Genomic DNA, 12,747 nt, shown 5'->3' with positions numbered 1-12,747 from the left:
GGCCAACAAAAACTGGTCTGAGGTCTGCACTGGACCCCCAGGGACTCAAAAATACCTTGTTGAGTCCTATGGAGACCATCTCTTTTTACCTACCAATTTCAGCAGTTGCAGTAAATGTAAGAGGAACAGTTAGGAAGAGTTAGATGCTTAGAAAACATAAACCATTATCCATTTATCAGTGCACCAAGTTAGGCATCAAAATGATACATGTACCATGGTGATTAATCAAATTTTATTTATTATCCACAATACACAGAATGCAGAAATCCCTTGGCGAGCTACTTGGAAGGAGGTGGAGAGCTACTGGTAGCTCCTGAGCTACAGGTTGGAAACGCCTGCTCTACCTGGTGGTGACCTATGCACTTATGTGAACACGATTTGCACAGGCGCAGTCTAGTTGCCTGTACATAAAAATTATTTTAAAATTGTGATTGATTTTTTAATTTGTTGTAATTGTCCCTTAATATTCTTCTATTAAAGGTGAGGTGTTGGGTTCACTTCCTGCTTGTGTCCATAGAGATGTTATTACTTTTCTTGGAAAATATGTGACTGAACAACAATTAATTGCATTTTTCTTTCTTTTTCCCCTTTTTTTTGATCAAACAAGTGAAAGCAACAATATCTTCATCTAGATAAACAAGTGGTGGTGACTATGAAAATATGACACAATGATCTTTCTGGTACTTGGGAAAAATTAAGATGTGGAGCCCATGGGGTAGATTATATTCTTCTGTAATTCAGATGAATTCTGATGTTTTGAGGTGACTTTGCAGTGGTGTAGCGTAGTTGCGCAGGGTCTAGGTGCAAGATTTGGCGCTGGGGCCCCCCAGGCCAAAAAAGTGGCCCTTATGCACATACTGTACCTCTTTCATATTAGGAATCAGTCCTCTGACCTAGGGGTTGGGAGACCACTACTCTAACCACTCAACCTGCCATCACACACCAGTAGAGGAAAAACAAAACAAAAAACATGCACAATGAAAAAAGGCAGACTATTTTGGGGCTAAGAGTTACATATGGTGGGGCTTTAAGGTGTATATAACTTAGAACACAATTACTTGCATTGGAGCAGAGGACAATTCCATGATGACACGCTGTCAAGCATTTCTCAGTCCTGAAGGGTAGGGCCTCAGCATGCAGACTCAAACATGCATGGATGAAGCAAAGCCTATTATAACACAATTTCTATGTTCTCTGTCACGTGAAAGCATTCAAATGTCAGAGATGGCATGTTGAAAATTGTGCATTATGTCTTCAAAACGTTAACTGAACCTTTTACTTAAAATATGTTTGTGATTGAGCTTGCTATGTGTTTTGTCTCTAATCTGCCAGTCTGTGGTTGTGGATGAAGTGCGAGTGATGCTGGAGACTATTAGGTCTGTAAAAAGAGGCTTGCTTGTCTTCTCCTATTCCACACAGCTCATTTATGTTGCAGATGAAACCATTTCTTTCAAATGGAGGGATACTGTGGCTTGGTCTGAGCTGCTCTTTAAGGGAAAGCTCTGAGTGAAAAGCATGTAAAGAAACTACTTAGAAGAAGACATCGGGAAGCAGTGGTTTCCATTCAAAACAATGTGCCTGCCACACACAACATGCAACTCATGTGGTCCATATGTACATGTGTCACTTTGGAAGTTAAATACATACTTAAATAATAGAAAGATTTACAATAGAATGTTTGCTATTTTATTGTTTTTAGTCCTATATAAAACAGTCATACAAAAGTTGTTATTAGGAAGAGGTCGATAAGCTCTTAAACTTGCTACAAATTTTTGCCTACAATGTCTTTTTTGAGTTTCCTTCTAATTGTATTGATCATAAATACATTATTTGACAGTACTGAAGTTTCTTTAAACGAATAGTCCTTTTTAACAGTAGTGTGTTGGGAGACAATGAATTGCACATAAAAACTGAATCTAAAACAGAAACAATTAAATATATGTTTTTTGGGGTAGACTTCACCTACCCTTGTATCTCCCCTTGATAAGGACAACAGTGTCTTGTTCAGTCACGTTCTACAGCAGGCTTTAACACAGACCGCTGGAGGGCAGCGCATCATGTACACAGTCAGACTGCACTGACAGCAGCAGACACGGAGAGTCTGACTGACTGACACAGAGCTATGTTGGGTAGATACACATGTCTAAGAACAATGTAACTGTACCTACAAAAGTAATACTTTGAGCTGCACTTTCTCACCGTTTCGCTCCTCCCAGGCTTATACTTGTTCAAACAACAAATAACTGACACAAGTCAGCCGTTCATTCCAGGGCTGCTTTATCCTCCTTTTCTTTGATCTTCCGTTTGTTCTTGACTTTAGCCAAAACAAACATCCAAAGTGTCACATGTGTGATGAAACTAATGAACAAAGCCAATAATAAAACGATAAATGATGGCTGCACATAAATTATGTTATTTTCCCTGTATGGGTTTCTTGGGTTGATCTGTTGCCTTCAAACTTCACACATTTTAAATCACTGTTAAAAAAAAAAAAAAAATTCTCACTGGATTGGCTTTTACATATCATTTAGTAAAAATGCATGGTTTTGTAGGCAGTTGGATTCCCTGATACAGTTAACAATCTGCCTCCATAATATAAAACTTCGATTGTTATAAGTGCATGTGAGTAGAGAGAGCTATAGACCTATACTACTACTTATTATGCGTCTCCCTTTCCCAACATTCTTGCATTCAAAAGAAACGTGTACTAGTGCAGAATCAACTCTAGAGGGCGCCAGCAGCTCATTTAAACCTCACCTGTCGGTTACATGTAATGCAATGCAAGTTGAAACAATTTGAATTAAAAAGGCCAAATAAATGTGTAGACGTATTTATGTAGGCCTATGGCTGATCAGCAACACAGTCACAGGTTATTTGTTTGTTACTTTTGTGCATTTGGCGCACACGCATCCAGGACACTCTTTGGAAAGAGATTTTTAATTTCAGTGAGGTTCTCCTGGTTATATAAAAGTGAAATAAACAAAGAAAAAATGCAGACTCTAATATAACCAAGGCCTGCATTTTTAGATTGCATATATGCTGAAAATTGTATTCAAGGAACCGCCTTGAGGTATTACTGCATTAAACTGATGTGAAAATTTGTGCATCAGTAACTGCGAGTCGTTAATGGAAAAGGGAAGAAGAACTTTCTTTTCTTTTTTATCTGAAACCTCAGGAATTCAAATGTCAACCACAAACATAAGTCATGTCCTGAGCTGCCATTGAATGCATCTCTTCTATAGGAACCTTAATTGAGGCGTATGATTCCATGTTGTCTGTGGAACAAGTAAGCGAAATTTTATTTGAGAATGATGCTTATTAGTAGGCTAAACGATGATTCCACTAGATATGCGCTCTCACGCACACACGATCCTTCCTGTGCGCATAGGTGAATTACGCATCTCGAACAACAAATCGTGTTAGAACATATGCCCCGGGTTAATGATAAAGAAAAAAACGGTTGAGGGTAAACACTCCGTCAAAACACATGTTTTGTTTAACGAAACACCCTGCTACTCCCATTCCGCACTTAATTGACCCAATGAGGGCTTAGCCTACACGAGACAAGGATTAGCGATATAATGTAGCCTAATGGTCCTGGCTAAAGATGACTCCTTGCAGTTTGCTCTTTGAACAATTTGTAAGCATTGTTGAAAATTAATTATCAGTCTGGGAAGTCTTTCTTTTTACTTTTAGCCCTAATTAGGTTATGCTTCTACCATGAGTCAGAACAGGCAAATCGAGGCAACAGGTCTAATTTAAATCTAAGTTTAGCTTCAGTAAGATCTACTTTCGGCTGCATTAAATTTGACTTTTAAAAGTTGTTCTCAAAACAAAGGCAAATCAAGAAAGAAAGTGGCTTTCCCTTTATTGCCACTAGATGGTGCATTTGCACAAGAAATTCAGCCTACAGCGACTATCGGGCACAGCAAACCTACACCGGCCCAACAAAAGTCTTTAGATATTTTTGCTTAGTTGTGTGGTTTTGAGACTATTATGAACTAATTGGCTGTGCTGAGACTTTAACCTTTTTGTGTTGATCGACACTGAACGTGCATTGTTTCGAAACTACTGCACAAAAAGAATCCAATAGATGCACAGGTAGGCTTTAGTTTCTCTAGACGTGGACTAAAGCATTGGCCATTACGAGCTATAGGAAACGTTTTCTCATAGCAGCCTTACCATAAAATGAAGCGTTTTATGAGTGGTAGGTCTACACAGACAGGAGTGGAACTGAGACCAAATGTGTGCGCCTCACACCTCAGGTGACCTCTGTTCTGAGTAACGCTAGCCTATGTTTTTTTTTTTTTTTTTTTTTTTTTTGCTTTCAAGTATGACTTTATAGCCTAAGTCATTCTATGCACAGCAATGAGGCTACACGTTGCTTTATCATAGATCTGCCCTGAGCTCTTATCAAAACAGCCTCGCGTGGCCCCTTGGGGGCGTCATCCTAGTGTTAATACAGACCCATCGTCGCCTTTCGTGCAATAAAACGAAAGATAGGGCCGTGGAGGCGCCAGGTGAGCAATAAGACACTCATATTGAGACAGCTTGTGTCATTTCTATATCTATTCTCCAGCGACAGGTAGCTACACATTAACCAGACAATACACAAATAAAGATATGACTTTGATAAACTCGCGACACGAAGAGTTATAAAACAATAAGCAAGTTGTTTCTGTTGCTTTGCGGCAGGTCATGTGTACGGAACACAAGACAAATTCCACAGAATACAATTCAAGAGATTAGTTGTTTCCCCAATTCTTTTTTAGTCCACTCACCTAAACACAATAAATGCTAGAGAATTATTTCCAAATATCTGTGTCTGTGTTTCATAGAAGGATAAGTGGGGAGTTTATTAATAATTCTAATTATGACTGAAACCAAACTACAACCTATTTAAACCAATCTGCAAGACAGCAGGTCGTAGGGAATCCTCTTCAAACACTATAGGACCATAGGGCATTTTTTCCCCTGGGAGTTGCTTTTAATTGTTCTTTCAAAAAATAAACACAGATTAACTGCCCACAGTGACATTTGAATGTTTTATTGAAACGTTCAAGATCACGAGAGATGTAAACTAGACATAAATCCGAAGCAACGTAACCAATCATGAAAACTTAAGAACCCTTCCTTTTATTTTAATTATGCGGCATATTTGCCTAGTTTGGAAAAAAAAAAAAAAATTATATATATATATATATATATATATATATATATATATATATATATATATATATATATATATATATATATATATATATATATATATATATATATATATATATATATATATATATAGTGCGCTTTGACCTGATATTCAACGTTTATTTTCTGAAGCCATTGGTGCAGTGCGTTCTCGCCTTTTGAAAACAGTAGCACTTTACGCACAAGAACACGTGAAAACACAATGGCACACGAGAGTGAGAACATTTAAGGGGATTCAAGTCCATTTTAAAAAGATGAGGGAATAAATGCAAGTGGCAACATAAGAAAAATATAACCCCACAAATGATCTTTACACAGGTAGGTAGGCCTATTGGCTATATTAACAATAAATTAAACTGATCCCTAAAAACATACTACTTGTTGTATTTACACGCAATAACAATATGAAATAATTACATAAATATTTTATTTATCCTTATGTACACCAATATTCAATACTTCATTTACTCTTACTCTCTTTGTTTATTGTATGCTTCCCTTTGCATTAGACGCGTGCGAGGGCTACGAGTTTAGTCACCAATTAGAAATAAAAAAGGATACAATATTTTGAAAGTAATATGGTAATTGTAAAGTTTAAGGGCATGCAGCGTTTTGGCCAGTTAGGCCTACCCGCGAATAACGCGCGTCTTATGCCAATGAAAATACAGCAGTGTTTAAATGTAGGACCAACGCTTGTACAAATGAATGCATATACAACACAACCGATTTACGTTCAGATCTGAAGGACAAAGCAGCAGGTTCACCCGAACAAGTCGTAGGTCATTGACATCCAATACTTATATGGTATTCAAATGACAAGAAACGTGTGGTTTAATTTAACAAAACAAATCATAAACATAGCAAGTGTGTTTAACCAAAGTGCATTTCAGAAAATAAAACAGTTAATAGTTTGTTTTTAACTGGTATTCATCTAAATATGTCCAAAAATCTTCATCTTCCAAAGCAACATCAAAACATAATTGGTTTTCCATCAATGGACCCTATGGAGAACCACTTCTGGGCCGGTCCTGACTGGAGTCCAGGCCACTGACCAAACGCTGGATGCTTTGCAGCTCGTTTGCAGCGTCTTTCTCTGATGATAGAGTTTTTGGAGACAATGACACTGAGCCAGAAGAGATAGTGGATGAATGACTGGTTACTTCTGAAGTAGAGTCCAGCGTCACTGCAGACACGGGGCTGCTGGCTTTGAGCTCGGAGCCTCCGCTGGCCATAGAGGGTATAGCCGTGGTGAGTAGCGTGCTGTCCGGCGTTGTCATGGGCAGCGAGTAAGGACTATACCTGAGTCTAGGTCGTACTGCGTTCAGAAGTGGATGTCTATGCACAGAAGAAGAGGCTGCAGAAGAGGCCGCGGCCGCAGCAGCCATGTATGTGTATGGATAGGGGAACAGACCACCAAACGGAGACATAGCCAGGCCCTGAAATACACACATAAATATATTTATAAACGTACAAGTACAAAAAAGCAAATACATTATAGGAACAGCCAACGCAATTAACCTATTATCTCTTGACCTACACGTGTCGGTATTATTCGGGCAAAATCGTAACGCTGCATGGATAGATGTTTTTTTTTGTTTTGTTTGTTTTTTGTTTTGTTTTGTTTTTGTTTTGTTTTGTTTTTGTTTCCAAAAACGTTTACAGCAGAATAATTTTTGTACGTGCATTATTTTTTACTTTGAGAACAGACTGAACTGACAGACAAGTTTTATTAACGCAACACACTTCTTATAGTGATTCGTTGGAATACTGTGTAAACACAGCTTTTAATAACATTAACACAAGGTTTAACGCCTCTGCGTGTTTCCTTAAATAGTCAAATGTGTAGCCATGAGCATAACTTCTAAACCCATATGTGCACATGGTCACAGAAAACGCACAGAGTTTTCTTGTACCAACCCAAATTACAATGCTTGGACTGGGGCCACTATTAAATACCTAACAGGTAGCTCTGAGGCCACATAGCATGTGATATTACAGGAACTGGTTTTACCTGTGATGCCAAGACGTGTTGTTGCAGATGGAATGGCAGGCCTGGTGTTCCTGTCAGGCTTTGTGGGGGAGAAGCCATGCTGGTTGTGTCCATGGTACTCACTCCTGCTGAAGATACAGCTGCCAGGAGGGGCCCCATGCCCGCAGCCATATTTGAGAACGCGCTTCCCATGTTGAACTGACCCGGGTGCAAGAGAAACGGGTGTGCGTTGCCGAGGTGATTAAAGAATTGCTGTCCTGTTAGACCAGGGGGAAATCCAAAGTTATGCAAGTGCCCGTGGCCCAAGTGCGAATTGTCGGTCTGAACGGTTAAAGGCATAAAGCTGTCCTTCAAAGAGCGGCACTCGTCTGTTTTGGACTGCTCTAGATTGGGGCTTTTGATGTCCTCTGCGGAGCGCGTAGTGCTGGAGATGACCGTGACAGGGCTCTGTCTAGAATCAGCCTGACTTTTCTCAGTTCTGGAGCCGGCATCGCGCGCTCTGCTGCTGGAGTCACTGTTACTAAAAGGGTTGCACTTGGCTGGGCTTGCCTCATGCTCCTTCCCGTCTTCCGTGGTAGTGGAAATCTTATTAGAGTCGGGGCCATCTTTGAGATGTCCGTCTTTGCTATCGTCATCACTGTCTTCATCGCTGTCACCGAAATCTAAAAATAAATGGCAGATTATAATTATGACCCTCTGAGACAGGAGAGGTTGCCTACTCCTAGTTGGGTGATTGGAATGATCCCGACAAACACTTTGCATTAAGTGGAATAAAATTTAACTTCGCGATTGATGATGTAAATGAATGACGTGAGGGTGAGATTTTTGTCACTTGTTAACAAAATAAACAAGCCAAGATCACATTGCACTTGTTCTGGTTGGTGCAAGCTGAATATAGAGTTTGAGCGCATACCTTTAACATGTGGGGGGCCCACAGTGGACACGGCGGGAGACGATGCCTGGCCAAAACACTTAAAAGACGGCTGTTCTCCTGAGGAGTCGTCTGATGCACCGTTGTCCTTTTTCTGCTGGTCCTCATAGGAGCGCATGGACTGCAAGGCCAGCTGTTTCCTGTGCACAAGGACGCACATTATTAAGCACCCCCCAACCCAAACACACAGACTGATGTGGGGCGTAAAGACAGATGCTGCAGGTGAGAACACGAAGTCAGGGGCGTTTACGAACCTTTTACATGGGCTACATCAATATTATGTCATAACGAGGCTACCTGCGTCAAGCCTATATGTTCCTTAAAGTCACAACTTTCCAAGCAAATAAAGATATGTATACTTCGTTTGGTCGTTCTTTTTTCAACTTACCTTTTTTCTCGTCTGCCATTGCCAGTGTCCCGAAATCCTTTCGCAAACGGATTATGATCAATTTTGAGCTGAGTTATCTGAAATGAACAAACACAAATACTTATGAGCCTACTTTTTTAAATGATGAAGAAATGTGAAGCAATCTTGTGGGCTAAAACGCGCGAGATTTTACACCAGCAAACGTAATACAGTTTAGTAATTTTCTTTCTTTTGAAACTTTTCTTCAGCATCTATTGAAATTTGCGGACGACCCATATAACGTCCCTGTCACCCATGCCTCTGTGCGCACATGTAGCCCTTCATAATTTCACATCTGATGACGAAGGTTGACAGTGCAGTTAGACACCAGCAAAAAGGTCTGCACACTTTCTTTTTCTCCATTCAAGCGTGCAGTGTTTGCCCCTCTTTCCCTCCACTTATACAGAGGCATAGCAACACAGTCTGGGTTTGCGCCAAATCCTTTCCACGTGATTAAATAAAAGCAAGGTATCTAGCCTGCCATTACCTTAGAAATATGAATTGCTGAATAGGCAATATCATCCCTTTAGTAAAACCCACTCAAAGCCTGCAACAAACGTGACGTCTTTCACAATTTATTTGATAAAAAATTGCGTAGAGGAGACACGAAAATCAGAGAAGGGCAAAACGTGGATTATTCATCTACCAGAACGCGCCAAAAGCGCACAGGTTATGGTCGTTCATACCTTGTCATTTTGATACGCAGTCACTGCGATGAAGTCAGTCTCTGGGAATACGTACGTTCTGAACGTACTGTAGGGCAATTTGAGGATATCATTAGCCCGTACAATGTGAAAGCGCGGCTGGTATTTATGCATAGAGTTAAGGATGGTCTGTAAAACACAAAAAGAACACACTCATTAAGTAATAGTCCGTGTGGTCTTCTATGTAGCATTTACATTAGCATGGTTGTTGTTGCACATTAAATCCAAGATTATATAGGATAAACCCAAATCCACTTAAATTAATTAATTCCAATCTATACCGCACAAAGAGGAAGTATAGCACCTTGATCAGACAGTGCGCAAAATAACTTTGTCTCTTTATCTTAACAGATTTACATTATGTTTGAAAGTGTGTTGTTCTGTGAATAATGAGAAACACATCTACACCTTAAATACACAACAATTCATAACGTTTTGTTATCAATATGAATTATGAAATCACAACATTTCATTTGACCTACTATTTGCACTGGTTAGGCTTAATAATGACAGTAAAAAAACATGTAATAATGTGATAAAGATGATAAATAGAAAATTGACATACATTAGTGGAACTTACAAATCCATGCTTGTCTGAGATGTTGTTAGTCAGCTTGAGTTTGTGAAAATTGACAACTTTGGACATCCACTGCTCTCCAGTGGCCGGGCTATCTGGATGAATGTACATCCTTTTTGGCATCTCGGGGTCGGCCTTTCCTGCCACCATCCAGCGAGAGTTGTGGAACTTGTACCTGCAGTCGTCTGCTGCTACTATATCCATTAGCAAAATGTATTTGGCTTTTTTGTCCAGCCCCGTGCAGCGAACTTTGAATGGAGGGAACATTCGCCTGTGACAAAAGGAAACTGTATGAGTTTTCTGTCAGACAAAATAATTTGTGTCAAAAATGTTATGAGTCCAGTCCTGGCAAATAATTAAATTAAATCCAACAATTCTCCTACACTCACAATTAGAAATTTCGCACTTTTATTTCTCTCTATTTTTGGGCTACTACAAATGCACACAGGCAAAGCTTCAGTTTGTAGTGGGAACATTTTATGTTTTGCTGTTGTGCAATTTAAAAACGATCCTACACTGACGAGGTTTCCAAAAAAGTCACGATTTTTTTTATTTCGTTTTAACATGTTTTAGCCCTTTTATTCCAAATGGTTATTTTTATGGCGTGAAATATAATTTACTATTGACTCTTTAAATCTTATTTAGCTAATTCTAACACCACTAAGAATTCACATTTTCTACACCTACGCCTTTTTAAAAATATATATTTATTATTTGATACCTGTTGTCTTGGATTTGGACTATAACGGCTTAACTAAGCAATTATTTTTAAAGCTTTCCGTCAATTTGTTTAAATTGGTCTAAATTTATAGCCATGGCATGTGAAGCGAAATATAAATTGTGCTCACATTACGGACATGGATTAAGAAGTAGTAGGCCCATTAAGAGTAAAAGTAACAAAACTGCCACACCACATCTTAAATACTATTAAAATATAACATGTAGTATAACTTGATCAAATGTAAACAAAATAGTCTTTTGTTTTCGGCACACACACACACACACTCGCTTTCTCTCTCTCTCTCTCTCTCTCTCACACACACACACACACACACACACACACCTTCCGGATTTGGTGATCACCATCTCAGTGCCTTTCTTGTGGAACAGCTCCCAAAGCTCCTTCGCTTCCAGATGCACTTTGGGGTCGTCTTCCACCTCCTCTTCGGGCTCCAAAGTCTTGAGGGGCCGGAGGTGTGCAGTGGCAGCTTGGTGTCCCAGAGAGGAGAAGTGTAGGCCGCTTTCTGCGGCGCCCATCAGCTGGTCCATGATTGGCTTTCCTAGTGCGCCCGGCAGAGACAGGGAACCGCTGGGAGGCAGCGCCAGCGCCGGGAAGAAAGGAGGCTGGTGACCAAGCATTGCACTCATGGCAAATTCTGGACCCCGGTGAGGTATAAATGGGTGATATGCCATATTTGATCCCTGTATGACTGGATCTCTCATCAGGAAGTTCATCCAGGAGCAGTCAATAAATGGAGACGTCGGTGTAGTCTTGATAGAATGTTTCTACACCAGAGTAGGTGGCAAGCACACACGATACAAATGATTATGAATTAAAAGAAAATAATGTCTTCCTTCTTGAATGTTGCAAAAACTCGTATCCACTTTTGAAAAGTACGCGCTGTAAATATCTGCTGTGACCTTGTCAAATTTACAAGTGTCCAGAGTGATTGTCAAAAGTGCTCTCCATTAATCTCGGTAAGGCAAAGGCAGTTCTCATTCGAGGCTGGACACCTTTCAGTGTCTCTGGCTGCGTCGTGAACATGAATCGAATTTAACCAACTTGGACTGGTCGCTCAATTAGCTGCGATGTATTCGTCCTCCTCCTCGCTGTTTACAAAACAGGCATTCCTGCTAAAATGCCCAGCTTCTTATTGGCCCGTGTCCGGTAGCGAAGGCGACGTGTTGAAATATTTCGATAGCGCCGAATAATCCCCAGCCTGTAACTTGCTGCGGAGAAGTGCCCTCACCCTCTCTCACACACGCGCGCGCTGTTGTCCTGCTCCGAGCAGAGTGCGCGCACACATTTCAGAAGAGGACGTGTGCAGAGAAGGGAGTCCGCTGACGGCCAGAGAGAGAGGTGGTAAGGTCCCAGCTCCGTGATTTTCCTAGCGCCTCTGTGGCCCATTGGGCTTCATACTGTATGGATGTGTTGCGTGTTACGAGCAGCAGCAGCGCTACGTTTGATTGGCTCTTTGACGCTTTCGGACCAATTGTGTGGTTGCGTAGGCGTGGTTTTAACAGGTCGGGTGGAGGGGACAGGCTTCAGACTTATAAAAAGGTGTTTGGAAACTCAAAAGGGTTTGCCGTGAAACACCACCCTACCGAAGTCTCTGTTGTGTGAATATGTCAACATCGTTAGAGAAGTTGCGCTCTCGGCCACTCAAAGCCAGCGAGGGAGAGAGCGAGTGAGGCGCGAGAGGAGGCTTCTTTTAGTGGGAAGGTCCGCTCTCTTGCGCTGCCTCTGCACGGCAAACGTCCCATTCTCACATATCAAATAGCATATTCTTGTTGCACCAGAGTGGTTACATTATTCTGAACTTTTCTAAATCACTAAGACTGACAAATCGCAGCCTTGTTTTTATAGCGTGATTTTCGTTTTGTTGCTGGTGGTGTGTTTCTGTGAGATGGCTCCTTACTCATGCGTTTTTGTTTGATCTGGCACATCATCCGCTTTAAGTCATCTAAAATGTTTCATTGGTTTGTTTATGATTTTGTATAGCGAGCTCTTGGGGTCGACCAAGTTACATTTAGCCTGGATCTAAAAGTAGTCCCTAATTAAGAAACCTCAGCCTATACGGGCGTAAAATATTTCGCACTTGTTTATTAGCCCAACTGTTATTAGCGCGCATTTGAATGAAGGGCCTGGATTTAAATGATTGTTTTTACATTTTTAATCAGAGCATTTACAGCTTTACGGAAATGAAAATT

At 40.5% G+C, this 12,747-nt stretch overlaps 1 protein-coding gene across 2 annotated transcripts; it reads right to left on the bottom strand.

Annotated features, from left to right (window-relative positions):
- Positions 1–5,307: 5,307 nt before the first annotated feature.
- Positions 5,308–11,918, bottom strand: tbx3a (T-box transcription factor 3a). 2 transcript variants are annotated; one of them, XM_055153660.1, is made up of 7 exons: positions 10,880–11,918; positions 9,805–10,087; positions 9,222–9,368; positions 8,518–8,594; positions 8,112–8,269; positions 7,220–7,860; positions 5,308–6,644 (listed from the first exon to the last, which is right to left on the bottom strand). In XM_055153660.1, the coding sequence occupies exons 1-7, from the start codon at positions 11,269–11,271 to the stop codon at positions 6,210–6,212; spliced, it is 2,133 nt and encodes a 710-aa protein (XP_055009635.1). In that variant the 5' UTR covers positions 11,272–11,918; the 3' UTR covers positions 5,308–6,209. The 2 variants fall into 2 exon arrangements, with proteins under 2 accessions (XP_055009635.1, XP_055009636.1); XM_055153661.1 differs by having other exon boundaries at positions 9,820–10,087.
- Positions 11,919–12,747: the final 829 nt, after the last annotated feature.

The sequence above is a fragment of the Boleophthalmus pectinirostris genome, unplaced genomic scaffold (assembly GCF_026225935.1).
Source record: "Boleophthalmus pectinirostris isolate CB_2022bp ecotype Guang Dong unplaced genomic scaffold, ASM2622593v1 HiC_scaffold_18, whole genome shotgun sequence".
NCBI lineage: Eukaryota > Metazoa > Chordata > Actinopteri > Gobiiformes > Gobiidae > Boleophthalmus > Boleophthalmus pectinirostris.
This window is presented reverse-complemented; position numbering and strand designations above follow the sequence as displayed.